The sequence below is a fragment of the Perognathus longimembris genome, chromosome 12 (assembly GCF_023159225.1).
Source record: "Perognathus longimembris pacificus isolate PPM17 chromosome 12, ASM2315922v1, whole genome shotgun sequence".
NCBI lineage: Eukaryota > Metazoa > Chordata > Mammalia > Rodentia > Heteromyidae > Perognathus > Perognathus longimembris.
Window position 1 is genome coordinate 587,246 of NC_063172.1, and position 26,423 is coordinate 613,668.

General features: G+C 62.3%; 5 protein-coding genes across 12 annotated transcripts; 1 reads left to right on the forward strand and 4 right to left on the reverse strand.

Annotated features, from left to right (window-relative positions):
* Positions 1-196: 196 nt before the first annotated feature.
* Positions 197-2,852, reverse strand: Hgh1 (HGH1 homolog). Its single transcript, XM_048359006.1, has 6 exons — positions 2,224-2,852; positions 2,048-2,148; positions 1,863-1,961; positions 1,626-1,717; positions 1,415-1,537; positions 197-1,341 (listed from the first exon to the last, which is right to left on the reverse strand). Exons 1-6 carry the CDS (start codon positions 2,844-2,846, stop codon positions 1,183-1,185), a joined length of 1,197 nt encoding a protein of 398 aa, XP_048214963.1. The 5' UTR covers positions 2,847-2,852; the 3' UTR covers positions 197-1,182.
* A 4,028-nt stretch (positions 2,853-6,880) lies between these two features.
* On the reverse strand, positions 6,881-14,972 carry Wdr97 (WD repeat domain 97). The gene is made up of 24 exons (XM_048359208.1): positions 14,843-14,972; positions 14,575-14,708; positions 13,842-14,470; positions 13,629-13,750; positions 12,736-13,435; positions 12,505-12,647; positions 12,194-12,430; positions 12,029-12,119; positions 11,741-11,873; positions 11,534-11,655; positions 11,253-11,313; positions 10,944-11,093; positions 10,707-10,859; positions 10,501-10,623; positions 10,324-10,407; positions 9,703-9,828; positions 9,349-9,588; positions 9,076-9,264; positions 8,760-8,957; positions 8,567-8,688; positions 8,326-8,488; positions 7,447-8,006; positions 7,279-7,340; positions 6,881-7,189 (listed from the first exon to the last, which is right to left on the reverse strand). Exons 1-24 carry the CDS (start codon positions 14,970-14,972, stop codon positions 6,996-6,998), a joined length of 4,866 nt encoding a protein of 1,621 aa, XP_048215165.1. The 3' UTR covers positions 6,881-6,995.
* A 143-nt stretch (positions 14,973-15,115) lies between these two features.
* On the reverse strand, positions 15,116-18,186 carry Maf1 (MAF1 homolog, negative regulator of RNA polymerase III). Of its 4 annotated transcripts, none has more exons than XM_048358524.1 (9): positions 17,874-18,186; positions 17,285-17,410; positions 16,976-17,100; positions 16,726-16,854; positions 16,486-16,651; positions 16,237-16,358; positions 16,026-16,145; positions 15,766-15,888; positions 15,116-15,434 (listed from the first exon to the last, which is right to left on the reverse strand). In XM_048358524.1, exons 3-9 carry the CDS (start codon positions 17,056-17,058, stop codon positions 15,404-15,406), a joined length of 774 nt encoding a protein of 257 aa, XP_048214481.1. In that variant the 5' UTR covers positions 17,059-17,100; positions 17,285-17,410; positions 17,874-18,186; the 3' UTR covers positions 15,116-15,403. The 4 variants fall into 4 exon arrangements, with proteins under 4 accessions (XP_048214481.1, XP_048214480.1, XP_048214478.1 ...); XM_048358523.1 differs by having other exon boundaries at positions 17,239-17,410; XM_048358521.1 differs by lacking the exon at positions 17,285-17,410 and having other exon boundaries at positions 17,874-18,185.
* Positions 18,187-18,419: 233 nt separating this feature from the next.
* Positions 18,420-22,653, forward strand: Sharpin (SHANK associated RH domain interactor). 5 transcript variants are annotated; one of them, XR_007212774.1, is made up of 9 exons: positions 18,420-19,026; positions 19,451-19,625; positions 21,034-21,171; positions 21,250-21,391; positions 21,466-21,574; positions 21,654-21,807; positions 22,047-22,238; positions 22,325-22,450; positions 22,521-22,653. XR_007212774.1 is itself a non-coding variant. In XM_048358518.1 (9 exons), exons 1-8 carry the CDS (start codon positions 18,829-18,831, stop codon positions 22,439-22,441), a joined length of 1,191 nt encoding a protein of 396 aa, XP_048214475.1. In that variant the 5' UTR covers positions 18,420-18,828; the 3' UTR covers positions 22,442-22,450; positions 22,521-22,653. The 5 variants fall into 5 exon arrangements, 3 of the variants coding, with proteins under 3 accessions (XP_048214475.1, XP_048214476.1, XP_048214477.1); XR_007212775.1 differs by having other exon boundaries at positions 22,119-22,238; XM_048358518.1 differs by having other exon boundaries at positions 22,047-22,204.
* A 1,107-nt stretch (positions 22,654-23,760) lies between these two features.
* On the reverse strand, positions 23,761-26,103 carry LOC125360827 (cytochrome c1, heme protein, mitochondrial). Its single transcript, XM_048358957.1, has 7 exons — positions 25,960-26,103; positions 25,196-25,392; positions 24,984-25,110; positions 24,738-24,895; positions 24,482-24,642; positions 24,161-24,261; positions 23,761-24,068 (listed from the first exon to the last, which is right to left on the reverse strand). The coding sequence occupies exons 1-7, from the start codon at positions 26,086-26,088 to the stop codon at positions 23,964-23,966; spliced, it is 978 nt and encodes a 325-aa protein (XP_048214914.1). The 5' UTR covers positions 26,089-26,103; the 3' UTR covers positions 23,761-23,963.
* Between the last annotated feature and the right edge of the window lie 320 nt (positions 26,104-26,423).

The window sequence follows — 26,423 nt, forward strand, 5'->3', positions numbered from 1 at the left end:
TGAGACTTGCAAAAGGCTGGAAGTTGTGGCTCAAATGGCAGACCACCAGTCTTAGGTGAAAAAGCTAAAGGGCAGCATCCAGGCCCTGAGTTTAAGCCCCAGCGCACACACACGCACGTGCACATGCACACACACCACACACGCACGTACACATACACACAGCAGATGACCTCCAGAACACCAGTCATATGCTGTGTCTGCTAAAACAATCAGAGCTTTAATTGGTTAGGGGGAACACATGGTGGAGGGTCCCCTGGCTTCAGGGGTGTGGACTGAGCTCCTAGGAGACAAGCTAGGTGCCTGCATTCAGACCCCAGAACCCACTGGTGAAGAGAGGCTCAGGAGGAGAAAACAATGGGGCAAGATCTGCCAGAATTGGGGGCTGTGAAGGCAAAGTTGGAGCCAAGAGAAAAGAATGCAAAACTCCTAGGCCCATTTCCAAGGGAGCAGCTGTTGCCCAGACAAGGGAAATGGGTGCTGGCATACTGGAGAAGCGTTCTGCAGAGGTAGGCCAAGTACTCTAGAGGGTCTAGATGTCTTGCAAAGCAGCTAAAGCCAAGGAAGATGACCAGGATGCAGAGATGACTGGGGGAGCCCACAAGGGCCCTAAGGCACAGCTTAGACAAGGAAATGGAAAACAGAAAAGCGGGACCCAGCTAGAGATCCAAGGGCACGCATAGAAGACAGAATTCTAGGAAAATCCCAAGATCTAAGTATGGTCAGCCCCGAGAGCAGGAGTGAAGCAGGACAAAGGGAGACAGTGCTGATGACGGGAAGCACGCTTAAGCCTGGGTTATACCCACACCCTTAAGTACTCTTGGAAGAGGGAAATTCCGCTTGGCTTTTGGAGCTTGCAGGGGTTTCTGTCTGGGCCCCCACTGGGCCTGGAAGCAGGTTCTTTGTATCTCTCCTAGCCACACCTGTCTCATTTACAGCCCAGGGCCTGGTCATCTCTGGCTTGACAGCGAAACTCTGAACAACTTCCACTCTCTTTGGTAGCAAAGGGCAAAATGCTCTCAAGCCTCCAATGTTTCCTGAACATTCACCCTAGAACCCTAGCCTAGGCTGGATAAAAGTACAGCTTTGACTCTCAGCAGGAGAGAGCCTCCAAACAAGAACAGAGGAGCCTGCAAGAAGCAAGGCAAAGGTGGGCCTAGAGCTGGTGGCCAGGCTGAAGGGGCTTCAGGTGGGTGGGGCCCCCTGGCCTTGTGGCTCTCGTGCTAGGTCTTCCTGCTCCCGCTCCAACTGGTCCAGCTGCTGAAGCCGCTGCTCCACATCTTCAGGCACCTGCACCTCCAGCAGGTTTTCCATGCCACGCTCTGGCTCGTCCCCAATAAGCACCTGCCAGCAGATGAAGCAGATGAGCAGCCAGCCGAAAGCAAAACCTCCTCAGCCTTCCCAACCCTGAACCCACCTGGATGAGCTTTTCACATGCCACCTGTACGTCAGGCTCAGGCTCCCAACTGTGGAGCTCCCGAAGGATCAAGTAGGCTCCCTGGTCCCGCACCTGCTTCCGGCCTGGGGCAGTGGCTGTCAGCTGGGGAGGTGGGAGTGTGCACTCAGCTGCCAGTGTGCGCGTGCACAAGCTTTGCGGGGTGCTGTTGCCATAAAATACCACTGCTCACCAGCATGATAGCTTCGACGAGCATCTTCCGGATGTCGGCGTCAGGTTCCCGCTGCTTGTCTGGTGGCAAGTACTGCAGGTCAACAGGCAGCCCTAAGGGTGAGCATGGGAGCTGAGGGTGCCTCACTGGCGCACAGCCACTCCTTCCTGGAAGGCTTCCGAAGCGACACGGGCTTGGACACTTCCCCTTCCCTCTCCCCCTGCCGCGCCAATCCTGAGGATCCATCTACCCACTCACTGTTCATTTCTTCTTCTGAGAAGTCCTCAGGCCCAGCCAACGGCAGTAACAAGAAGGGGAGAATGTCGACCTCAGGCCCAAGCAACCACTCGTGGTGTCCTGAAGGTGGGGATAAAAAAGTGTCGATCCATGGTGGCCTTTGGGCCCAGCCCCCACCCTAGTCCCCGCGCGCGCTTTCCACTCACGGTGCTCGAAGCAGCAATTCCGCAGCGTCCCCACCACCCCGCCCCTGCGCACCGAGGAGTCCGAGTACTGCGTGAGGGGCAGCAGCCGCTGGACCACACACCTGTCGGGAGGGGCCACGCATTGCCATCCCGCTCCCGCCCCCGCCCCGCCCGCACGGGTGGTGCCGGGGCTTCACCTGTCCGGGTCCAGGAGGAAAGCTCGCGCTCTGGGCTGCTGGCTGAGGTTGGACAGCAGCGGCCCCAGGTAATGCAGGGGCGCGCGCGCGTTGTAGCCCGGCGTGCACAGCGCGCGCACCAGCCGCTCCAGGCCTGACGGCCCCGACGGCCCCGGCTGGGCGGCCGCCAGCGCCTCCATCAGCGCGACGCAAGGCGCGGGCTCGCGGCTGAGGTTGGCCAGTGCGGCGGCCGCCTCCTCCGCCCAAGGCCACTGCGGGTCCAAGGCGCGGCCCAGCAGGAGCGCGGGCAGGCCGGGATCGGCCGCCAGCAGCGGCTCGTGAAGGCCGGGGTCGGCAGCCAAGTTCACCAGCGCGCGGGTGGCGTCGCGGGCCGGGGCCGGGGCCGGCGCGGCAGCCAGCGCCCCCAGCGCCCGCAGCAGCTCCGCCTGCGCCGCCAGCAGCCCGCGGCCGGGCCCCGCGCCAGTCAGCGCCAGCACGTGCCGCACCGCCGCCGCCTGCAGGTCGGCCCGCGCGCCTGGAGCCAGGAAGGGCAGCAACCCTGCGGCCTCCGCGGGCGACCCGGCCGCCTCCGCTCCCGGCGCGCACCCGCCCGAGAAGCCCGAGTCCGCTCCGGCCTCCCGCATGCTTCCCACGGCCGCGGCCGCCGCCGCCCGCCCGGGAAAGACCGCGGCCCCGCCCACCCGAGCAACGGAAGCCGCCGCGGCCAATCCGAAGCTCGGAAGCAGGCGCAGGGGCGGGAGCTACCGAAGGAGGCGGGGCTTAGCCGCCCCGGCCTTCCGGCTTTTAGCGGCGGGCCCGAAGGTGCCGGGCTGGCGGTGGGGAGCTGGCGGCTCCCGACCCGGGTCCCCGGACGTCTCCGCCCAGCGCCTGGCGCGGCTTCCCGCGCGGGCTCCGGCTGCGGAACCTGGCTAGACCGGGACCCGGCCCTCCAGCCGCAGGAGGTCCTCCGGCGGAGAGGCGCCGGCCGCGCCCGAGCCCGGCGCTGAGGGCCGGCGGGCAGGACGCAGCCCTGGACCGGCCTCGGCGCTTCAAGCACCGCGTGGCTTAGCCCACCGTGCCGACTTCACTCACGAGAGACAGGAGCCCGGCCGAAACTGACTCGCACCAAAGGACGGCTACTCGGGGGGGGGGGGGGGCGGGGGTCAGCTTCCAGAGCCCCATTTCTCCCACACCTCTCTCCCACTCTGATTCCCGGGTGCTCCACCATGGGACCTCGGCCACAGGAACATTTTCTCAGCACTGATGGGGACGGAGGGGAAGCCGATCGCCTAGCTCCCAGGTCCTGGCTGAGGAGCTTCTCCCAAGCAGGGGAGGGAGACTCCACTCACACGGATTCCAGAGGAGCCGGAGACCAAGCAAGATGCTTTGTCCTTACAGCCAGCCTGGGTGGAAGGGGCTTTCCACCCAGCTCCAAAAAGCCTAGAGGTGAGAGGCCATTCACACCGAATTGCAGATGTCATGTTGTTTAGCCTTAGGAGGGCTTTTGCTACAGAGAATGCTTGATTATCTTTCTAAGTGGTTTGATTTGCTCACCTCTGAGGCTAGCTCCCTACAAAAGTCCGATCCCAGAGTTACTTCCCTAGATGGACGTTTCCACTGGTACCTGAGCATTTCCCTAATATGGTCTGCTTTTGTTGGGCTTGGGCGCTTCCCCCAAATATGTGGTTTTTGTCTTTAAAAGCTTTGTTAAAACTCTGGTTTGGGCTGCAGGTCTTTGAGACTGGAGTCCATCTGCAGACCCTGGCTCTCCAATAAAGACTCCCAGCTTGGGTTGGGAGTATGGCCTAGTGGTAGAGTGCTTGCCTCTGTTGCATGAAGCTCTGATTCCATTCCTCAGCACCACATATATAGAAAATGGCCAGAGGTGGCGCTGTGGCGCAAGTGGCAGAGTGCTAGCCTTGAGCAAAAGGAAGCCAGGGACAGTGCTCAGGCCCTGAGTTCAAGGCTCAGGACTGGCAAAAAAAGAAAAAAGTGACTTCTCTGTTTCTCCCCGACTGAGTTCCATTACAACAGGAAAAGCCAACAGTTTTGTGTACTTGCTATCTGCTAGGCACTGGGGTGATTGCTCTGATGCCAAGAACCAAAGTCCCTGGCTTTGGGAATCTTCACTGTTTCTGCCTGGAATGCCCTTTCCCCAATCATGCACAAGTCTGGCAACATTTTATCAGAGATAATTTTCCTAGACAGTAGCTATCTAAAGAAGAGACTTGGTCCCCTGTTGGTAAAGTTGCTTCTTTGTGTCTACTTCCTATAAGAGTCCAGTACAGGAAGTAGCACTGTGGCTCAAAGTGATACCAGTGTTACCTTTGAGCAAAAGCGCTCAAGGACAGTGCCCAGGCCCTGAGTTCAAGCCCCACAACCCACAAAACAGACTACAGTACCCAAGCCAGGAACCAGTGGCTGGCGCCTGTAATCCTAACTACTCAGTAAACTGAGATCTCAGAATCACTGTTCAAAACCAGCCTAGACAGAAAAGCCTGTGAGACTTTTATTTCCAGTTAACCACCAAAAAGATGGAAGTTGAGCTGTGGCTCAGGTGGTAGAGCACTAGTCTTAAGCAGAAAAGGCTAAAGGACAGTGGCCAGGCTCTGAGTTCAACCCCCAGTTCCTGCACACACAAAACATTAAAATAAATAAATAAATCTTAGCTGGGTTCTGGAGGCTCACACATGTAATCCTAGCTGCTCAGGAAGCTGAGATCTGAGGAGGATGATTCAAAGCCAGCCAGCCTGGGCCGGAAATCTGTGAGACTCTTATCGCCAATTACACACACACACACACACACACACACACACACACACACAGAAGTGGAGCTGTGGTTCAAATGTTAGAGTGCTAGCCTTGAGCAAAAATGCTCAGGGAAAGCACCTGAACCCTGAGTTCAAGTCCCAGGCCTGGCATAAAAAACAAACATAATTTTTTAAAGAAAAGAAGAAAAATAGAGGGCTGGGAATATGGCATAGTGGTAAAATGCTTGCCTCGTATACATGAAGCCCTGGATTCTATTCCTCAGCACCACATATATAGAAAAAGCAAGAAGTGGCGCTGTGGCTCAAGTGGTAGAGTGCTAGCCTTGAGCAAGAAGAAGCCAGGGGCAGTGCTCAGGCCTTGAGTTCAAGCCCCAGGAGTGGCAAAAAAAAAAAAAAATAGGAAGCAACTGGGTATCAGTGGCTCATGGTTGTAATCCCAATACTGTCATAAAAAAGAAAAATGTTCTTGCTGGTCTCTGATGGCTCATGCCTACAATCCTAGTTACTCAGAAGACAAGAGATCTGAGGACTTACGTTCAAAGCCAGCCCGGGCAGGAAAGTCCATGAAATTCTTCTTCTCCTTTTTTTTTTGTCAGTCACAGGGTTTAAACTCAAAGCCTGGGTGCTGTCCTTGAGCTCTTGGCTCAAGGCTCAAGAGCGACAGCACCACTTATGGTGGTTAATTGGATGTGAGAGCCTCATGGAGACTTTTCTGTTGGTCCTTTCCTGTTTGGACTGACTTCTTTAAAATGCAATCCTCCGATCTCAGCCTCTTGAGTAGCTAGGATTACAGGTGTGAACCACTGGCACCCAGCTTCCAGGAGACTGTTATCTCCAATAAGCACCCAAAAAGCCAGGAGTGAAACTATGACTCAAGTGGTAACCTTGAGCACAAAACCTCAAAGATAACACCCAGGTCCTGAGTTCAAGCCCTGGGATGTGAGCATGTGCACACACACACACACACACACACACACACACACACACACACCGCCCATGCTGGTCATTGTTAAGGACTCACTTCTATAATCCTAGCTACTGAAGAGCCTGAAATTTTTTTTTTTTCTTGCCAGTCCTGGGCTTGAACTCAGGGCCTGAGCACTGTCCCTGGCTTCCTTTTGCTCAAGGCTAGCACTCTGCCACTTGAGCCACAGCGCCACCTCTGGCCGTTTTCTGTATATGTGGTGCTGAGGAATTGAACTTGCCACTAGGCCATATTCCCAGCCCCGAGGCTGAGATTTTTACAATCAAAGTTCAGAGTCAAGTCTACAGGACTTCATCTCCAGGTAACCAACAAGAAGCCAGAATGGGAGGCACAGCTCACGTAGTATAGCATCAACTCTGAGTAAAAAGGCCGAGTCAGAAGGCAAGGCCTTGACTTCAAGCCCCAGTACAAGCACACATGTATACATACCACACAGACACACACACACACACACACACACACACACACACGATAACTAAAAATGCTAGAGTGAAACCAGGCACTGGTGATGCCTGCCTGTAATCCTAGCTACCCAGGAGGCTGAATCTGAGGATGGTGGATCAAAGCTAGTTTGGGCAGGAAAGTCCGTGAGACTCTTCGGTTAACCAGAAAAGGCTGGAAGTGCAAGACCACTTGCACTCTAGGGTCAGCCTGCTTTTGCACCAGTGGGTAACTGCTGCCCACTGGTCCTCTCCGTAGGCACAGGCCCACTTCGCCAGAAGGGCTGCTCTTCCGTGGCGCTCACCACACACAGGTGCTGTCCCACACCAGCTATGACCCCCACCCCACCCCCTCTTCCACCTTTCTGTAGCCACCAGCTAACTGTCTAAACTGTCTGCAGGGGCTTGCTGTTCCAAACTCCAGCCCTACCTCCTTGCCGGCCCCAGAGCCCTGGCCTGGGGGATGGAGGAAGCATGTGGTGTGCTGGCGAGAGCTTCTGGGCTTTATTCCAGATGGGTGCCTTGGCTGAGAGCAAGGCGAGTCCTGCCTTGGGGACGCAACGGGCCTGAGGGAGGGGACCCGGGGTAGCTGCCGGGTCACTGGTAGCTGTCAGGGTCAGCATCCCCGGGCAGAAAGTACCGCTGCAGGGTGGGCTGCAGGAGCAGCGGGGGCAGGGCCCGGGCAGGCTTTGGCCAGCCCGGGGGGAAAGGCTGCAGGTCTACCCGAGGCAGGGGCAGCTTCAGCACCTCGATAGAGCCATCGAGCTGGCGGGGGCGGCGGAGCCGGTGACCTGGCGGGGCAGGACAGTTAGACCAAGAGGCAAGGCCGGGGTGTGGGGGCCGGGATCAGGGTCCAATCTCCATCCCCGTGCCCACTTACCTGGCAATCTCATCCCCAAGCTCTGAGCTCTGGACTCCTGCAGCCGGAGAATCGGGTGGAGCCTAGAGGGAGGACTCAAGGTCAGTGAGTCCTTTATATCGATTGGCCGCCGCACACAGCAGCCAGTCCCCATCGCTCCCACGCGGCCCGCGCCGCCGCCCCGCGCACCAGGGCTCCCGAGGCGGTCGCTCCACACTGTTGGGCACCACCAGCTGGTCTGAGGATGATGAGGCTGGAAAGAGAGTCTCCTCCTGCTGGGAGCTGCTCCGCTGCCGCCGCAGCTGCTGCAGCTCACAGAACAAGCTGAGCACATCGACGTGGCTCAGATCCAGCACCCGTGTGAGGGCCCATTCGGCCTGCTCTAGTGGCAGAGGGACGCTGGGAAGCTCGCGCGGTATGGAGACCTCGGGCATGGGCAGCACACCGAAGGTCTTCAGAGCCTCAGAAAGCACTCTCTTGGTGGGACTGAAGCGAAACTGCCACAGCCTGTGCTGGAACTCCTCTTCTGGGTCTGGCACCTCCTGCTCAGCAGGTGGCGCCACCGGGAAAGGCAGCTCCAGAAACTGTGAGATCTGCTGAGAGGCCTGGGGGGCCATCCACAAGACGCCCGAGGCCTCCCGCGTGCCCGGCCGCAGCGGCGGCGGGGCCTCCTCGGGAAGCAAAGAGGTTGAGGTCCTTGACACCGAGGACATCACCAGGGACAAACTGGGTTCGGACAAGGTCTCCCTCTGTGGAGGAATGGCCGAGAGAAGAGGGACCCTTGTTCCTCGGGGGCTGGAACTCCCTTCTGCTGAGCCCGAGCCCTGGCCCTGGCCCCACCTGGAGGGGGCCCCTGCCCTGCCCAGGCCTCCACGCTTCAGGCCTGCCTACAGCCCTCAGCCTCACAGGGAGATCCCGAGAGATGCTGGGGTGGCAGACACAGGGAGGCGCGGAGCATGAGCGGGCGTTTCTGGGGTCCCACTTGGTGCTCTACTGGGCACTTCTACAGGGTTCTGGAGAAGGGGATACACTCCCCACAGGGAGGCCACTCGGCCCTGGCTCCCAAACCTCCAGCTGCTGGATGATGTCATCTAGCTTCTGACAGCAGAGTGATCGCAGCACAGCCTTGGAGTGGAGGTTCTGGCCCTGGACCCAGGTCAGCATCTCTTTGCACAGGAAGTCGTGGGGGTCCTGGAGGCCTAGCCTGTCCATCAGTTCCTTGACCTCTGGCCTGGGACAGGTGCGTGGGGCGCGTGACTTCCCTCGGGCCTTCCTTGCCGGCGGTGGCCCTCCCCGGAGCAGGACTCACCGGCAGTGGGTGGGAGAGTAGAGGAAGTAGGACATGAGCTCTAGAACCACCTCTCTGCACTCCAGAGTGCAGGCCATGAGCAGCTGCAGGGCCAGGATTACAAACTGCTTCTGTGTCTCGTCCTGAGTGTGGGGAGAGAGGGATTGTGGCTGGCAGAGGAAGTGGGGGGGGAGGGGGATGTCCAGGGGCCCACCTCGAAGCTGGGGGGCGGGTCCAGGTTGAGCAGGTGCAGGAGGGTCTTCTGCAGCTTGTCATGGAGGTCACCGCTCATGTCAGGCAGCAGTCGCATCAGTGCATGTAAGATACTCACACAGTCTGCCCAGGAGGCCTCTCCCAGGAGGCTCACCAACATGGAGGCCAGGCCATCCACGGTGCCCATCTCCGGGTAGGCCTGCGGGATAGTGTCCTGAGACCCTGCCTCCCGCTATGCCCGAAGGTGGGCTCTTCCTTCTCCCTTCCCCCCGCCCACCTCCAGGCTGGGCTCCTCAGCCTCCCAGGGTCCCCCAAACCTCCAAGGTGAAGATGGGAAACAGCTTTTTGAACCAGTTCTGCACAACGAAAAACTGCAGGAACTTTGGCAGATGCCCATAGCGCTCCGCCCAGCGTGAACGCTTATGTTCGTACTGGGAACCCTGCGAGGTCGAGGTCTGGGTTTCCTGTTGGAAGCTCGGGGGCCTTGGGCTTAAGTCCACGGACGTCTAGGGGAAGCGACAGCGGCGTCAGGCTCTGCTCCTCAGGCTGGCAGCGCCCCGCCCCCTCCCGCCAGGAGGCCTGGGCCGTACTGGAGCCTTGGGCCGAACTGGAGCCTTGGGTTGCCAGGAATGGTGCTTCTGCTCCAAGCGCACAGATGTGGACCAGTCGAACTCGAGCTTTTCCTCCTCCTCCTCCCACTCCTTGTGCTCCTCCTCCTCCTCCTCCTCTTCGTACCCTCCGTGGATGCTATGCAGCCACTGGGCCAGCCGCCGCCGCCACCGGTCAGCCGAGTGCCTGTGGCGCCGCAGCCACTGGCTGTACAGGCTGGACTGCGGAACGGAGACGGCAGCGGGCGTCTGCGAGGCTGGGAGGACAGCAGAGCCCTCCCTGCTCGGGGTCCCCAGGCAGGCATCATCGTGGCCTCCCCCAGCCCCGCCGTGTACCTTAAATCTACTTGAGACCAGGTTGGCCATGGTTCCCAGGCTGGTCACCTCTTCAAACAGCCACATTTTCTGCAGCACCACTGAGTTGGGCACATAGCCCGGGAAGTTGATGGGCCGTGGGTGGGACTGCAGGAGGTCACAAGGGTCGGCTGAGATGCCCACAGGGGCTCCTGGTGGCCATGCAGCCCCCCAGGCACTGGCTCAGCTCCGCCTGCATGCGAGCTTGTAAAGCAGAGTGGAGGGGGGCGGTGCACGGGCTGGAAATGAGGACCCACGCCAGGCAGGTTGCACTGTGTAGAGCCCCCCGCGCTCACAGGCTCAGCTCAAGCCCTGGCACAGGGAAGCACGCGAGCGGCCGGCGGAGCAGGGCCGCGGAGGGACAGGGAAGGAGCCTGCAGAAGGGCAGGGGGGGGATGGTGTCCACGGGGCCACGGCCCACATGGGCAGGGCCCGTGCCTACGGACACGGCCAGGCAAGGGGGAGAGCCCGGGCCGCACAGACGGACGGCCCTCGGGGCCTCACTGAACACACAGATTTTCAGCAAAGGGAGATGGGGTTATGCAAGAAGAGTGGTCCCTGGGAGAGGACTTCTCTGGGAGAACGGGGTGGCGGGAGCCTCACCTCGTGGGGTACTGTGGTGGCAGGAAAGAAGCCTTTGAGCTTCGAGAGCAACTCCTTGGGCTTTTTACGCAGCAACACCGGGGCCTGGGGAAAGGAGTGACTCAGAGAAGCACATAGCTCCTGCAGTCTCTGAGTGCTGCCCCGGGCAGGCAGTGCCCAGCCGTGTGGCCCCCTCACCTTCTCCTTCGGGAAGGGTAGTGCGCCCATCCCCGCAGCCGTCTTCCCTTGGAGCTTGTCCGACTTCAGCTGCAGATCCAGACTGAGGCCCAGGCAACAGCTCAAGGAGGAACTGGCTAGGAGCTAGGGAATCTACAGAGTTACGAGGAGGTGGAGGCAGGACCCATGACGTCAGACAGAGATGTGGAGGGGCTGGGAGGTCTTACCTGGGATGCCTGGCTGTGCACCTTCCGCTGGATGGGTGGAATGGGCAAGGAAACTGGAGGAGGGTGGGCAGAGTGCTGGTCCAGGGGGAGTGGGGCTGTGGGCGGCATGCCGGAGGTGTCCTTTTGCTGGCCATCCACTCTGGAATGTATGCCCTGGGGCGGGAAGGAGGGGCCCTGTGAAGCTTGGGAGGAGGGAGAGCCGCCCAGAGTCAGCACAGGGTCTGGCCCTACACCCACCGCCAGGCCGGGGCCATAGATCACACGTAGGTAATTGTGAAAAGCTTCTTGCTGTTGCCTCCAGGAGAGAGGGGGCTGGGCTGCAGGGGCTAATAGTCCCTTCTTTAATTGCTGAAGGTCCTGGTCCCGGGCCAGCAGGGCCTCTAAATCCTGCAGTGGGTACTAGAGGTCAGGCTGTGTGTCCTCGAGACGTGCTATGTGTTGCCCAGGCTATGGGGATCCCAGGGCAGCCCAGGGACTGAAGGATGGTGGCCTGGGCCTGGAGCGGGGCTGGGTACTGGAGAGTGAGAGGCAGGACCGCCCACCCACCTCCTTCAACACTGGCTGCTGAAGTGTTGGTGTCTGGCGATGGGTGAAGGACAGGGCTGCACTGCAGACAGGGACAGGCACAGATGGGGCGCGGGGTAGCACTGCCCATCGGGCAGGAGAAGTGGGACAGGACCAGCCAGGAGAGGGGAGTGCCAGGGCTGGGACTGGTTTATCCCAGCCCCCAAGGAGCCCAGGAGTCCCGAGTCCTCGTGCTGGGGCGCACAGCCGGTCCAGTCCCAGGGGTGGGACCTCCCCGTGAGGAGGGCTGGCCGCCTAAGGACCTGAGGCTGGCTTTCCCTTGCAGGTCGGCGAGCTTCTGCAGCTGGGCGGCCGTCAGCGACTCCCAGCTGGTCACTGGCAGCGGAGGGTCCTCCACCTCCACGGAGGATGCCTGGCACAGCTTCTGGGAAGGGAGCAGGGCTGCGCTCGAGCCCACGGGGCTGTCAGTGCCGCAGCCCCACCTTGCCCGCCGGGACCTCACCGCGCACCTTCACCAGATAAGACGTAGGCAGGTAGAGGCTATGGGACACCAGGCAGAGGCGGGAGCCCAGTGCCAGCACCAGGTCTCCACTATTGCCGCAGAAGGCCAGGGCCTGAGGGGCACTATCCAGCTGCAGGAGCCTAGAGTCCAGCCCCGGCTTCAGAGTGGGAAACTGAGGCAGTAGCGGCCCTGCCCCACCCCCAGTCCAACCACTGGGTCCTGGCAGCAAACAGAGGTTAGGAAATCCCAGTGGGGCTGTCCCCTGCCCCGCCCCCACCCGCGGGCCCCTGCCCACCGCAGTAGGCGGTTCTCCAAGGTCCAGATGCGCACGGTGCAGTCCAGGCTGGAGCAGGCATAGAGCTTGAGTGTGGGACAGCAGCACAGGCCTGCAGTGGTGCCCAGGGTTAGGAGAGCCAGGCGCGGAGGGGGTCCCGGCGCCCCCGTGGCTCGGGCCCCTCACCGGTGATGTGGTCCTTCGGGTCGTCCTGGGGCCGGTGGTCACAGCGTGGGCTGCTGCCCAGGCCGAACTGCACCAGGCCATAGGTGGCGCTCTCGGGGTCCTCGAAGCCCACGGTGATGCGCCTGCCCAGCGCGCAGAGCGCCCGGGCCGGGTGGCAGCAGGAGAAAGTGCGCAGCAGGCTCAGGCTCTCCTCGGCGTAGGGGAACACGCGCCACATCTTCACCGTCAGATCTCCGCCTGGGGGTGCGGAGCGGGCGGGAGTCAGGCGCCGCCCCCGCCGGGAGGGCCAGGCGCGCGCTCCGGGTACTGACCCGAGGTCACAACGCTGTTCCAGGTGGACGCGATGGCGGTGACCGGGCCGGGGCGGTGCGCTTCCGTGCGGAAGACGGTCTTGGAGGTGCGCAGGTCGAGCACCGACAGCGTGCCGTCCGTGTGCCCCAGCATCGGGAGGTACCTGTGGGAAGCGACGCGGCTGGCCGGGGGCCCGGGCCACGCCCGCCCGCCCGCCCGCCCGGCGGCCCCCGCGCCCCCTCCCCCCCCACCGGTTCTTGTTCCTCCAGGCCCAGGCGACGGCCTCGCTGCTCGGGTCCCCCTGGTGCAGGCGCACGGCCTCCCAGCAGGCGGCGGCGCTCTCCCCGTCGATGAGGTGGCTGTAGAGGTGCAGACAGCCGGGCTGCGGCGCCGGGGGCGGCGGCGGGCGGTGCCGGTGCAGCACCGCCATCGGGCAGCGGGCCGCGTTGGCGCGCACCAGGTGCCCCGCGCGCGTCAGCAGCCAGAGCGCCTCCCGCGGCAGGCAGTAGGCCACGGCGGCCGCGCGGTCCTCGGGCCCGAGCAGCAGGGCGCTCACCGTCCTCCCGGTCGCGGCCGACACCAGGGACACCGACCCGTCGGCGCAGGCGCACACCAGGCGCACCGGCAGGGGCGGCTCCGACGGGGCGGGCAGCGCGGGCGCCACCTGCAGGTGGAGCACCTGTGCGGGCAGCTGCGCCAAGGGCGAGTACAGGTCTCGAATGTTCCACAGGTCCACGCTCCTCGGGCACAGGCAGAGCACGGGCCAGCCCGGGCCCGCGGGCGCCAGCAGGCGGCCCACCGGCCCGGAGCGCGCGTCCCGGCCCCAGTAGTCCAGCGCCACCTCGCCTACCTGCTCGGCGGCCCGCAAGTCCCACGTGCGGAGAGTCCCGTCCTGCGAGGCGGACAGCAGCAGGCTGGTGTTGGGCAGCAGGGCCATGGCTGTGACGGGGCCTGCAGGAACCCGGGGGGGCGGGGGAAGGAGCTGGGAGCCGGGGAGCGGCGCCCGCGCGCACGCCCGCGCGCACGCACGCACGCAGCCCGGCCAGAGCCCGCAGAGGCCCGCGACGGCCCAGAGAGCTCCAAGCGATTGGCCCGGGCGCAGAGAGAATGCGCCACGAGAACTACCAGCGCCCCGCGCGCACACCTGTGTGACCCACGAACACCATGCGGATCTGCCAGTCGGCCGCCCACACCTTGACCGTGCTGTCCCGGGAGGCCGTCACCATGGCCTCGATCTCCTTGCAGTAAACCAGGTCCAAGATGGTTCTAGGGGCGAGCGGGGTGGGGCGGCCGGGGGCACTCAGCACTGCGCCTGTGCGGACTGACTCGGGTCCCTCCCGGCCCTCGCTCCGCTCACGTTTTGTGCAGGTTCTGGCGCACGTCCACGAGGGTCCAGGCCTCCAGGTCGAAGGTGAGCACCGCCGGGCCGTAGGCGGCGAAGCAGTGCTGGCCGTGGCGCGCCGGTGCGGGCCCCAGCGCCAGGCGCTTGAACGAGCCGCTCAGGCTCCGGGGCAGCTGCAGGGGGAGCCGGTGCGGCACCAGGCGGCGGCCGCCCGAGCGGAACTTCCACAGGGTCAGGCTGCCGCCCGCCTCGACCACGAGCAGCAGCCCGAGACTGGGCACGGGCAGGCAGCAAGTGGGCTCGCCACCCGGGGCCCCGCCCGCGGGCGGGTGGCCGAGCCACAGCAGGCTGAGGTCCGGCCTCAGGAGGGCCAGCCCGGCCGGGCCCCAGCCCAGGAAGCGGCCCACGGCTCCCAGCGGGGCGGGCACGGCCACCAGCCCCGTCAGCGGCGCGGGCGCCTGCCGCTTGCCCTGCACCCAGCCGTCCTTGGTGTGCAGGTGCAGGCGGCCCTCGCCGTCCAGCACCACGAAGCGTCCGCCCACCGCGTCCTGAGCCACGGAGCACAGCCCGGCCGTCACCTCCAGGTGGCGCAGGGGCTCCAGCCCGTGCGCGAGGCGGGCGACGCGCAGCTCCTCCCTCTTCTCCTGCGGGCGGGAAGGGGCGGGGAGGGGCGGGATGGGCGGGGCCCGCCCGTCGCCCGGGACACCGGAACGGGAAGGCCTCCCGGCCCCCGCCGGGCTCGACGCACCTTTTCCACCACTTCGTGGAGGTAGGCGCGCAGGATGAGCCACAGGCGGCGGGCGCGCGAGCGCAGGGGCAGGGCCTGCCATCGCGGGGTCCTGGAGAAGAGCCGCAGGACCTCCTGCTCCGGGGGACACGACTCTGCGGCGGGCGGAGGCGGCGGTCACCCCGGCCGCGGCCCCCACCGACTTCCCAGGCCGCGGCACAGAGCTTTCTCTGAAGGCCCTGCGGGGCGGGGGGGCTGCCCGGGCCGGGGCGCACGCAGGGCCCCTCACCATTTTTTTCAGAGAGAAACCCCGGGTCTGGGACTTCGTAGATGTCCGCGTCATACAGGTCTGAATCCAGAACCGGATTATCGACTTCTGCCGAACAGCTACAGCTTGCATCCAACGATTCGGCCTCCATTTCGACCGCTGTTGGACCCAGGCGCTCAACAGCTGTTGGGACTTCCGGGTCTCGAGGGAGAGGCCTTGGCGGTTGCCAGGACACCGGCCGCCCAGGCCCCGCCCCGCCGCAGGCCCCACCCCTCACAACATCCAGGTCCACACTTGAGTCACAGAAACTTTTATTGGAAACAGATGAGCTGCAGCAAAGTGACACTCAGTGCACGTGGCCCACCCGGTGAGGTGGGGGGGGGGCAGGTAGGCACCAGGGGCTAGCCCAAGATGAGCAGGTGAACACCGAGACCTGCTTGCAAGGACTCAGGCCACTGGCCCTGGGAGCTGGAGTGTACAGGCCCAGTAGGAAATACAAAAATAAACTCTGTGGTCCAGCTGTCCCTGCCTGTGGCAGTCCGTTTGGCAGGGCAGTCGCTGTCCCACCAGGCCCTGCGCAGTCTAGTCCAGTCGCAGCACGGGCAGTAGGAGCCTGTGGGGTGAGTGGACATCCACAGGCTGGAGCCAGAAGGCTAGGCAGGTGTGGCCTTGGGCAGTGCCAGAACTGGCAGTCCCAGGGCATGGCCAGCACCAGGGCAGGCCCTGGGGACCCTCAGGTAGGCAGGTCCAGGTATTGGCTGAAGCTAGATGAAGCTGGGACCTCCGTTCCTCCTGGTCACATGCACATCACCGGGACCCTGGGCAGAGGTGGGCACACAGCAGGCCTTAAGGAGCCACCACCCAGGAGATGAGGCAGAGGGGCACCTGACCTGTCCCCCCCACTCCAGGCTCCTGGCCCTGGAGCCACCACTACCACCACACACCTGTCCTCTTCCATGGTGCTGGTCTCCTCTGCCCCCACCTCGCTGCCTCTGCCTCCACTCTCTTCCTCTCCTAGTTCCATGTCCAGTGTGTTGCCTGCCTCAGAGGGCGTGTACGTGGAACCACTGTGTGGGGTTGGAGAAATCAGTCTCAGGGCCGCCCCTCCCAGGCCTGCCCAGGGAGGAAGTTAGAGTAAAGGCGGGAGCAGATGGCCAAGGGTGAAGAACAGCACCGGCCTAGCCGGGATGTGGGTCCTACCAACCTGATGGAGCGGCAGCTGAAGAAGACAATTCGCTTGAGCCGCTTGTTGTAGAAGAAATAATTGAAGGACCAGAGGCTGCCATCCTCCCCAAAAGGGTCTGAGTCCAGGTCTGGATTGTAGCTGAGGGGCGGGAAGCACAGTAGCGTCGAGTCCCCAGGGTCTCACACACACACACACCTAGGGGTACACCTACAAACACCAGCCAGCGCACCTGTAAATGTCACACTCGGCAAGGCAGATCTCCTCGTCCACTGCGTTCCACAGTTGTGGCTTCAGGGCCTTAAAATCCTCTCGAACAGCAGAGAACAGGCTGCAGTTGACTGCATTGACCACCTGGGACAGGTCAGGTCACAGTTGGGCTGACAAGGGTCTGGGACAGCAGGTACGGACTCACTGGACCCCAGGAACCGCGGGAAGTGGGCGGGGGGGGGGGCAGTGAGTCCCTTCCTACAGCCCTTACCCAGCTAAGGCTGGGCTCCCGGCTGAACTCATGGCTCCGGGCTGTGCTGAAGTCATAGTCAGGCCTGAAGGACTCGTTGAGGGTGGCAATCAGGTAGAAGAGGGTCTTGCGGCTGCACTTGTCACTGAGGGGGCTCTCATCTTCACCGCCTTGGCTCTTGCTCAGTCTGCCCAGAGACAAAGCATCAGCCTAGCCCACCATCCCACAAGCTCTAAAACGTCAGGCCCCACCTCAGCTCACCTGCTAGGGCTCAGGCCAGAGGTCTGGGGGGGAGACAGTGCCTCCAGCACATGGGGCTGGCCTTCCTGGCAAAACTGCTTGAACATGTGTTTATCGTCTCCTGCCATCTTACACGAGTAGCTTTCAATCCTGTGGGGAGCAGGGAGGACCACGAAGCATGCTCTACTCCCCCATGCCCCCGGATTCAACCGAGAGGCCGGAGCAGTGACCTCTGAGACACCAGCCCCTGGAGCCCCCCCCTCCCCATCACCTGCCAATGATGTGGGCATCTCCAGTCTCCACAGTCAGCTGTGAGTTGATGGCCTCGAAGCTGGAGTTTTCCAACAGCTTCATGTCCTTGGGCAGGAGGCTGTGCTTCTGAGGAACCACTGCTGCCTGAGGACGTGGGAAGCCAAGCCATGGGTGTCAGGCCCCAAGGGAGCCTTCGAGCTCCCCTACTCTGCCAGCAGAGCGCTGTGCACAGCTGGGTTTGGCCTGAGACCAGGCTTCACGCAGCTCCTCTCCTTCCCTTACCTGCCAAACACTCCGCACTGACACGGAGGAGATGAGATCCCGTTACCTGAAGGTGTCAAGTCCAGGCTCCAGCTCAACCTCACCTCCAGCACCTCACGCCTGGGGGCCAGGCTGCGCCCCAACCTAATCCGCGCGCCCTGGGGCTGCCGGGTTAGTCTCGCCTCAACGTTTCCTAACTCCATCCAGGAAGAAGAGAGCCATGGCACCAACGGAGGCTTGGGGGCCCGCAGTGGACGTAGGTCGGGCTAGCCACCCTAAGACCTCAGCCGGGGTAAGAACCCGCATTCCGGTTCAGAAACTGGCACCCCCGGGACACGGGCACGGCGGCCACCTCGACGGCTGGGTGCTCCTCCCTGTTCTACGGGCTGTTTGTGGCAAAAGGGAGAGAAAGCCACAAGCCTCTCCGTTCCACTCTGCAAGAACGGCATGGAAGCCCCGGGCTCCACCAGCTAGGCAAGGGGCACCGGCCGAAGCGCCGAGGAACTACAAATCCCGGGAACCCGTTCGCGGGGTCAAGGGTTGCCGGCGGGCCGTGACGAAACTACAAGTCCCAGGAGGCAGCGCTCTAGCGCGAGGCCTGCCGGGGGCTGTGGTTCCGGCAGCCCGAGACAGCGCGGGACCCAGTGGACACCCACCTGCTTGGGCTGGGCCGGATAGGGCTGGGCCGGCCCGATCGCCGGGGGTCGGGGCCGCGGTGAAGGCGGGGCGGCCTCGGCGCAGCGCGAGCTCCTCAGGACCGCAGGGCGGCGCCGCGGCCTCCACTCGGGCCGCGCTGTATCCGGGGAAAGCAGCTCCGCGGCGAGGTCCCGTTACTCCCGGCCCTGCCGGCCCCTCTGGGCTGCCGCCGCGACATAGCCTCGCCCCCCCTGCACCCCGCCCGCCCTCGCGACCACCCTGCCGCGGGCCGCTACCGATCGCACCCGCAAGCAAGCGAACCAGCGACCTCCGCCTCCCCCAGCCGGACAACAACAAGCGTCGGCCAAGCCCGGCCCCACGCCCGTGAATGGCCCGCTCCAGCCAAGACAACCAGAGAGCGAGCAGCCATTGGGCACGTTCCCCGCCACTCAGGCCCATCTCCCATTCCTTCTGGCTGCGACGCGTGTCTGTCAGGCTCCGGGCGCACGAACCCGCCCACCCCCCTCACGCTCATTGGCTGAGGCCTCGAGGCCCCGCCTTCGGGGTCGCGGATTTTCCCAACGCGAAGCCCGGCGGGGAGAGCCGAGGGGGCTCCGGCCGTAGCCCAGCGGCCCCGGCGTGGCCGCTCCAGCCCCCCTGCCCGTCCAGGTAGTCGGCCCGGCTGCCGCCTCCGGCCCCGAGCCTTGGAGGCGAAGAGCCTGCGCGCCCGCCCTCCGTTCCGGGCCGCTGCTTCGGTCGGTCCCGACACTGCCCCCGAGGCCCGGTTGGAACGCGGCTCCGGCGACCCGGCGGTGCCCACCTCTGGACGCCGCGGGAGGGTCCCCGGTTCCCGGCCGCAGCGCGCCGGCCGCGCCCGGAACCCAGGCTCGGGGCCCCGCTTCCTGGCCGGCGGAAGTGCTGGGCTTCCCGGTCTCACGGAAGCCGTCTCGGAGCCTGGACCCCGAGGGACCTGAGATGGCGCCGCCGGCGGGCGGGGCGGCGGCGGCCGCAGGCTCGGGCCCCGCGGCGGTGCTCGGGGCCGTGCACGCGGCGGTGCGGCCGCTGGGCGCGGGGCCGGACGCGGAGGCGCAGCTCCGGAGGCTGCAGCTGAGCTCGGACCCCGCGCGGCCCGGGCGCTTCCGCCTGGAGCTGCTGGGGTCGGGGCCCGGGGCGGTGAGTAGGGCGGGCGCGGGGCTCGGGCCGGGACCCTCCGCGGCGAACCCCTGAGCCGTAACTACGGTTCCTTGCTCATCTCTGGCCTGTAAAGTGCCTGTGCCCGCCTCACAGCCTCTGTGAGGACTCGATGAGATAATAGCGTTAAAGCCGGGGACCCCCGGGCTCACTCCGCAGGCCGAGATCCGAGCATCGCGGTTAAAAACCAGCCCGGCCAGCAAAGTCCGATGACTTCAGTGAACCACCAGAAAGCCGGAAGTGGTGCTGTGGCTCAAATGGTAGAGCGCTGGCCTTGAGCTGAAGAGCTCAGTGGCAGTGCCCAGGCCCTGAGTTCAAGTCCCACGACCGACCAAAAAAAATCATCTCAACTGTCCAAAGTGAAGAACACTGACCTTCACTGACCTTGGACTCTCCTGCTCTCCAGGTCGGTCTGGAGTGGTCCTTGGAGTCAGTTTCCTACACAGTCCGTGGCCCCAGCCAGCATGAACTGCAGCCTCCACCAGGAGGACCTGGACCCTTCAGCCTGCAGTTCCTCAACCCCCAGGAAGCTCAGCGGTGGGCAGCCCTGGTGCAAGGTGCCACCGCAGAGGGACAGAATGGTAGTGCCCTGGAAGGAAGGCTCACTGGAGCAGCCCTATTCCCCTAGACTTGGCTGGAGACCGTGAGGGGAAGAGCTGGGCATCTGGAAAAGCTCCCAGGAGGAGAAAGCGGACAGATTAGAGGTTGAGGAGCTAGCACCTGGAATATCAGACAGTGATGAAAAGGAAGAAGAGGGTGTTCAGGACAGGCTCAGGTCTGCATTCCTTAAGACAGAAACTTATGCAGTTGTGTGAGGTGGTGCAGATAGTACTGAAAAAGAGGATGTTCCTAAAGGTTCTTCGGAGTTTCATGTCTGTTTAAATGATTCAGTGGTCAGGATTGAGGAACAGCACCGGGTAGTTCTAGATAGGGCCTGTTAGTGGAGCCATGAAGTAGCCCCCACTAGGGACTCCAGAGAGGTAAACCAGAGAGAAGTATGAAGAAGAGGGCCTGGCATGTATCAGGAGAAGGGCAGGAAAGGTAGGCCCAGGGAGCTCAGTATTATAAAGGTTTATTTCAGTAACTTGTCCACAGCAGATAGGTACTTGGCCACTGCTCTGTACTGGGCACTTTAATGGACAGAACCTCAAATTTCCATCCTACATTTCTATAAATTTCAGTTAGCTGGCAGAGACAAGGAGGGCTGCTAAGTAAAACAGAGTGGCAAAGGATCACCTTGGGAAAGAAGCAAGGCAGTTGCTTATTACTCTGTAATCCCAGCTACTCAGATGGCTGAGATCTGAGGATCATAGTCGAAAGCCACCCTGGACAGGGAAGTCTGTGAAATTCTTATGTCCAATTAACCACCAAAAAGCTGGAAGTGAGTACTAGCTGTGAGTGAATTCAACTAAGTAACAGTGAGAACCCAGGCCGAGTTTAAGCCCCAGTACCAGCACACACACACACAGCCCTGAGGGAAGTGTGTGCAGTGACCCAGAGGGCACGGGTACAGCACCAGGTGCTTAGAGGGTCCTACTTGTAGTGGGGACTGTTGAGGATACTGAGGGCCTTGAGTCACTGACACAGTGGGGTAAAGGGGGAACGGTGGGTCTGGATGCCCAGGGCAGGCACTATGTGTGTGTTCCCTGCCGGAGGGGGCGGGGGCAGGAGAACAGGGGGCGTTCATGTCACTCTGCAGGTCTTCTATTGGTTCTGCTTTGTGGAAAAGGAGCATAGGTAGGGCCAGGCAACAGGAGGGTTTAGGACTCCAGGTCCACTTTGCCAGAAGTGTAGCTTCTGCACAAAGGAGTCAGGCAGGACCTCAGATGTTTACAAGGGCCAAGCTGGGAGGGTAAGCCTTAGCTTAGAAATGTAGCCTGCGGATAAAAATGAAGAGAGCAAAGGCAAAGATCCTGGAAACCGCTGGGGAGAGGTCTTGGTGGAGGCTGTCAGTGAACTCCACATCTTCCACATCTTCCTCCTTCTTAGGCAGTGGCAGCCCAGCCCTAGCCCTGGGTGCAGAAAAGTGCCATGCTTCCTTGCCCTGTCCCCCTGTGGCCCCAACACCCACAGCATCCCAACTTGAGGTGCATCTTCCCCAGAGCCCTGGAGACTTGGCTGAGAAAGGTAGGGGAAGGCAGCTAGAGGGGGTGGCAGGGCAAGTGTTTAGTGTCTGGCTGTGATACTGGCCCTCTTCCCCCGTAGAAGAGCTGGCCAGGCGCTTGGCCCAGGCTGTTGCAGGTGGGGACCAGAAAGGGGCAGCCCAAGTGGCAGCGATCCTGGCCCAGGGTCACGTGGCTCTCGATATCCAGCTCCCAGAAGCCTGCTTCCCACCTGGTCCCATCAGGTGAGGCCTGGTCTTCCTCCGCCCACCCTCAGGTTTCCTGTGCAACCAACCCCCTGACCTGCATTCTCACCCAGGCTGCAGGTGACAGTTGAAGATGCCACATCTGCTGCATCCTCTGCGTCTCCCGCCCACATTTCACTCCAGATCCACCCCCACTGCACCATTGCAGCCCTCCAGGAGCAGGTACGCGTGGGATCTCAGAAGCCCTGGTGTGGAGGAGGGAGTCTGGTGACACTGCCCAGCCTTGATCCTCTGCCTGCAGGTGTTCTCGGAATTTGGTTTCCCACCAGCTGTGCAGCGCTGGATCATTGGGCATTGCCTCTGTATGCCTGAACGGAGCCTTGCTTCCTATGGGGTCCAGCAGGATGGAGACCCTGCCTATCTCTATTTGCTCTCAGTCCCCCGAGAGGCCCCAGGTCAGTTCTTTTTTTTTTTTTTTTTTTTTTTTTTTTTTTTTTTGCCAGTCCTGGGCCTTTGGACTCAGGGCCTGAGCACTGTCCCTGGCTTCTTCCCACTCAAGGCTAGCACTCTAACACTTGAGCCACAGCGCCGCTTCTGGCTGTTTTCTGTATATGTGGTGCTGGGGAATCGAACCTAGGGCCTCGTGTATCCGAGGCAGGCACTCTTGCCACTAGGCCATATCCCCAGCCCCCAGGTCAGTTCTTGATAGGAGTGGGAAGGTGGGGTTCAGCCTGTGACAGCCCTGAGTGCCCTTCCTCTGCCATAGGACACAGTACTCAACACTCCCAGATGGATGAAGAACCAGAATGCTTGTTTCCCCAATCAGCGGGGCTGCCCTCTGCCCCCAAGCCAGTAAGTTCCAGCCCCCCCCCCAAGTCCCCTTCAGGTGGGCAAGGGACCAGAGCTTCTGGGGATGAGCCAGGCCTAGGCAGCTGTGGGAACAAGTAAGCAACATCTTCCCTGCTCCTCCAGCCTGGCTGGCCATGTCCTTCCTGCACCTTCATCAATGCCCCAAGCCGTCCTGGTTGTGAGATGTGCAGCACCCAGAGGCCAAGTGCTTGGGACCCTCTCTCTGCAGTCTCCACCTAGGAGCCACAGGTATGAGAGGCAAGGCAGGCGGGGGACCCAGGACAGACCAGCAGGAATGACCTGTCTCCCTGTCCCCCAGGTTATGAGAACAGGCACCTTCCTTTAAAGGCCCAAGTCCTGGGATTACCTCCTGAAACAAAGGGATCTTTGCCGACTGCTTACTGAGGACAGAGCTACCAGGGAGTGGTGGTCATTAAACACTTTGAACCAGCCCCCTGTCTCCTTCTCTGTGTCTCAGTACAGAGCCTGAGCTCAGCTGCCAGGGCTGTTGGGAATGAGACAAGGTCTTCATCAGCAGATGGACCCCCTACCATGCTCTGACTTAGGTACCTGGACTCAGACTTACCACTCACTAGTGGCTCATACCTACAATCCTAGCTGCTCAGGAGGCTGAGGACTGTGGTTCAAAGCCAGCCCAGGCAGTTAAATCTGAGACTTATCTTCAATAAACTACTCAAAAAAGGGTGTAAATGGAGCTAAGACTCAGTGGTTGGGCACCTGCCTGAGCAAAAGCTCAGTACTGCTCAGCTATCTGCAGTATTCCCCTTGCTGATACAGTAGTTGCCCACAGGCTGGAGGCAGAGTGGTCCAATAATCCGATACTTTGTTTATCCTACCAGTCCCTGGACCATGATCAACTGAGCCATGACCTTTACACCCCTGTGCCTGGTCATACCCACCCTGCTGGGTGCGGCAGTCTAACAGCCAGGTTTGTTTGCTTTCTTTTTCTTTTTCTTTTTTTTTTTTTTGGCCAGTCCTGGGCCTTGAACTCAGGGCCTGAGCACAGTCCCTGGCTTCTTTTTGCTCAAGGCTAGCACTCTGCCACTTGAGCCACAGCGCCACTTCTGGCCTCATTTATGTGGTGCTGAGGAATTGAACCCAGGGCTTCACGTATAGGAGGAAATTCTTGCCACTAGGCCATATCCCCAGCCCACCAGGTTTGTTTTCATGTGTATGTGCAAGTCCTGGGGCGTGAATTCAGGACCTGGGTGCTGTCCCTGAGCTTCTTTTGTTCAATGCTAGCACACTACCAATTGAATCTCAGCTCCATTTCCAGCTGTTTTGGGTAGAGATAAGACAGTCTCATGGACTTTACTGCCTGGGCTGGCTTGGAACCACGACCCTCAGCTCTCAGCCTCGAGAGTAGCAACGAGGACAGGAGTGAGCCACCAGCACCTTGACCAGTTTTCTGGTTTTCATCTCACACTCACCAGTCTGGACTCAGGTATTGTACAGGGCGCAGCTAGACACACGGGGTCTGGGTCTTGGTCCCCGAGTCCCCTGAAAGCATGCAATCCTGTCACAGAACACTGCAAAGGTGAATGTTGAGAAACTTAATTTATTTCCATGATGGGGGCTGAAGGAAGATCTGGAGTGAGAGCCTGGTCTCCTTCCCCCTCTCCTCGTCCCAGATGAAGACGGGCTGGGCCAAGTGGACCAGCTGAGGCCTGAACGTGCCTTAGGATGGCTCCTGGGCTTGAGGGTCTGTTCAGGCAAGATAGCAAGCCAACCTTGGATAGGGTCACTTGGGTGGCCGGTATGCCAACTTTCGGCTCTTCAGGACTGACCACTTATGCCGCTTCAAGGCATATGTCAAGGGCACCAGCAAGCCTACCATCATCAACATCTGAGGACAAAGGAGGCTTAGAAGAGGGGAACAGGAAGGACCCCACCCAGCCCCTCTCCAATGGCAACTGTAACCCTTCCTCAACCCTTCACCTTAAGGCCCATGCGTTTTCGATGGTCGTGTTCTGGCTCAGATGCCCAGCGCAGGAAGGTAGCGATATCCTTGGCAACCTGGGACATAGAAGCTGGGGTGCCTGGGCCAAAGACAAGCATTAAGAGCTACCTTTGGTATCTACCCATTCTGGGCGACTTGCAACCCTGTTCCCTGGAGGTAGACTGGCCCCTACCCAAGGCTTCAAAGGGTCAGGACTCCAGAGACTTGCTCAGATAGGCCTAGATGAGAAGTGGGCAGGACCAGAACACAGGGATAGCAAGTATGCTTAGGGACGGGAAAGGACTCAGTGAAACACTCACCATCGTCAAACTCCAAGACTTCATTATAGATGGGAGGGGCCATGCCAATGGCCTGGCCTGGGAAGTAGGGATTGAAGTAGAGGCCTTCTCGTAGTGACACCCCAGTGGGTGGCTCACAGTAGCCCGTGAGCAAAGAGAAGACGTAGTCCTCACCACCGTGCCTGAAAACCAGACCCATGACTCCTCAGCCTCTGGCACAGGCAGACCTACCTCTTCCTGCTCCCCTCCAGCCCCACCCTGTGGACTGCCCATGTACCTAGCTCTCACGATGTAGCTGAGGTCAGGGGGCAAGGCTCCATTGTTGGCGGCTCTGGCAGCCTCCTCATTAGGATATGGTTTTGGCAAATAGTCGGATAGTTTTCCTGGCCTCATGAACATCTCCCCATTTTCATTGGGGCCATCTTGGACCTCCACCTGTCACGGATAGGCGGGTCGTAACTCTGCAGTCCCATCCTAACAGACGCCCCAAGCCCTGCCGGCCCACGTCTCCAGACCCCCACACCTCCTCGGCCAGTGCCTTCGCTTCTTCCTCCGTGTAGCACACGCCCACCAGGTGGCGGTAAGCCACAAGATCCATGCTGTGGCAGGAAGAGCACACTTGCTTATATACTTGGAAACCCCTCCGGATGCTAGAGAGAGAGAGAGAGAGAAAGGGCTAGGAGCACAGAAGATCCCAATCCACCCCGAAACTCCCCGAGCCAGCCATCTGCACACCTGGTGTGGTCCAAAGAGGACAGGAGGCCACGGTGCGACCACGGATAGCTGGGGGGGTGCAGCTCCAGATCACTAGCACTCACAGCGGAATGCAGGGCCACAGCCAGTCCCGCGCCGCCGGCCGCCAGCACGCCGAGCGCAGACAGCATCACCTTCCGGCCCCGGGAAGGGCCAGATTTCGAGGACAAGGACACTGCCTGCAAGAGCTCCGCTCAGCCCCCGCCAGGGCGCCACTCACCGACCTGGGGGTCGGGATGGGCGCCCACCTCTTGCATACGAGCACAGGCCACCGCCCGCGGGGGACCCGGGGGCGCCCGCCCTGCCCCGCCCTTCCCAGGCCCAATCCGGCCCCGGGGAGCGGGTACGGGGTGCTCTTGGACCCGAAGCCAGGGGTCAAGCCGAGGTGACCGTGGGTGCCGCGGCAGACCAAGGTCACCGGCAGCTGGCCGAGGTCAGGGCGGGGTCACTTCGGGGCGCGGGCCCGGGCTGGACAGCCGGCGACGGGCGCCTTCGCGGCGCGCCCTCCGAGGGACGCCCGCCGGCCGGCCAGCGCCCGCCGGCCCCGCGCCCGGCCGGGCCGCGCTCCGCGCCGGGGACGCCCCGCCGGCGGTCCGGCTGCGCCCGGCCGGCCCCCGGGGCCGTGCGGGGACCCGGGGTCCGCGCGGGGGCCGCCTCCCCCCCGCCGTCGGCGCGCGCCCCGAGCCTCCCCGCCGTGACCTTCACGGGCTGAGGGCGCGCGGCGCCAGCGCCCGGCCCGCGCTCACCTGAGCCGTCCTCAGCGGAAGCTGCCCGGGCCGCCCGCCGCCCAGCAGGCCCCGGGCACACGCGCCCGGGAGCCCCGCGCCCCGCGGGCCCAGCACCGCGCCTCGGAGCGAAGAAGCCGCCGCCGCCATGTCGGCCCTCCTCAGCGCGGCCGCCGCTCCCGTCGGCCCCTGCGGCACCACGCGAGCTCAAACCGCGCGAGAGCCGGGCCGGGGGCGGGGCCCCGCGGCCGGGCCCCGCCCCGCGCTTCCCCGTCGCCAGGGAGACCGGCGGTCCCGGGACGGCCCGGGGCGCCCCGACCGGCTCCCCAGCCGCGCCGCCGCGAGGCGCCGAGCACCGGGGCCCCGGCTCAGCACCGGCGGCTTCCGCGGACCGCGCCGAGCGCCCGGCCGCCCCGCCCCGCCCCGCCCGCCGAGCCCGCCCCGCCGAGCCGCCCCGCCCCGCCCGCCGAGCCCGCCCCGCCGAA

Coding starts and splice junctions, on each gene's coding strand:
- Hgh1 (XM_048359006.1), bottom strand. CDS start 2,846: ATGCGGGAGGCCGGAGCGGACTCGGGCTTCTCGGGCGGGTGCGCGCCG. Junction 2,149..2,223: donor TTCCTCCTGGACCCGGACAG/GTGAAGCCCCGG, acceptor CCCTCCCGACAG/GTGTGTGGTCCAGCGGCTGC. Junction 1,342..1,414: donor CATGTGAAAAGCTCATCCAG/GTGGGTTCAGGG, acceptor ATCTGCTGGCAG/GTGCTTATTGGGGACGAGCC.
- LOC125360827 (XM_048358957.1), bottom strand. CDS start 26,088: ATGGCGGCGGCGGCTTCTTCGCTCCGAGGCGCGGTGCTGGGCCCGCGG. Junction 25,111..25,195: donor TCCTCTTTGGACCACACCAG/GTGTGCAGATGG, acceptor CTCTCTCTCTAG/CATCCGGAGGGGTTTCCAAG. Junction 24,262..24,481: donor AGTCTTGGAGTTTGACGATG/GTGAGTGTTTCA, acceptor TCTTTGGCCCAG/GCACCCCAGCTTCTATGTCC.
- Maf1 (XM_048358524.1), bottom strand. CDS start 17,058: ATGAAGCTGTTGGAAAACTCCAGCTTCGAGGCCATCAACTCACAGCTG. Junction 16,652..16,725: donor TCTGGCCTGAGCCCTAGCAG/GTGAGCTGAGGT, acceptor GTCTCTGGGCAG/ACTGAGCAAGAGCCAAGGCG. Junction 16,359..16,485: donor GGGAGCCCAGCCTTAGCTGG/GTAAGGGCTGTA, acceptor GACCTGTCCCAG/GTGGTCAATGCAGTCAACTG.
- Wdr97 (XM_048359208.1), bottom strand. CDS start 14,972: ATGGAGGCCGAATCGTTGGATGCAAGCTGTAGCTGTTCGGCAGAAGTC. Junction 13,751..13,841: donor CGCCAGAACCTGCACAAAAC/GTGAGCGGAGCG, acceptor GCTCGCCCCTAG/AACCATCTTGGACCTGGTTT. Junction 11,874..12,028: donor TTGGAGAACCGCCTACTGCG/GTGGGCAGGGGC, acceptor GCTGGACTCTAG/GCTCCTGCAGCTGGATAGTG.
- Sharpin (XM_048358518.1), top strand. CDS start 18,829: ATGGCGCCGCCGGCGGGCGGGGCGGCGGCGGCCGCAGGCTCGGGCCCC. Junction 19,626..21,033: donor CACCGCAGAGGGACAGAATG/GTAGTGCCCTGG, acceptor CCTCCTTCTTAG/GCAGTGGCAGCCCAGCCCTA. Junction 21,172..21,249: donor TGGAGACTTGGCTGAGAAAG/GTAGGGGAAGGC, acceptor CTTCCCCCGTAG/AAGAGCTGGCCAGGCGCTTG.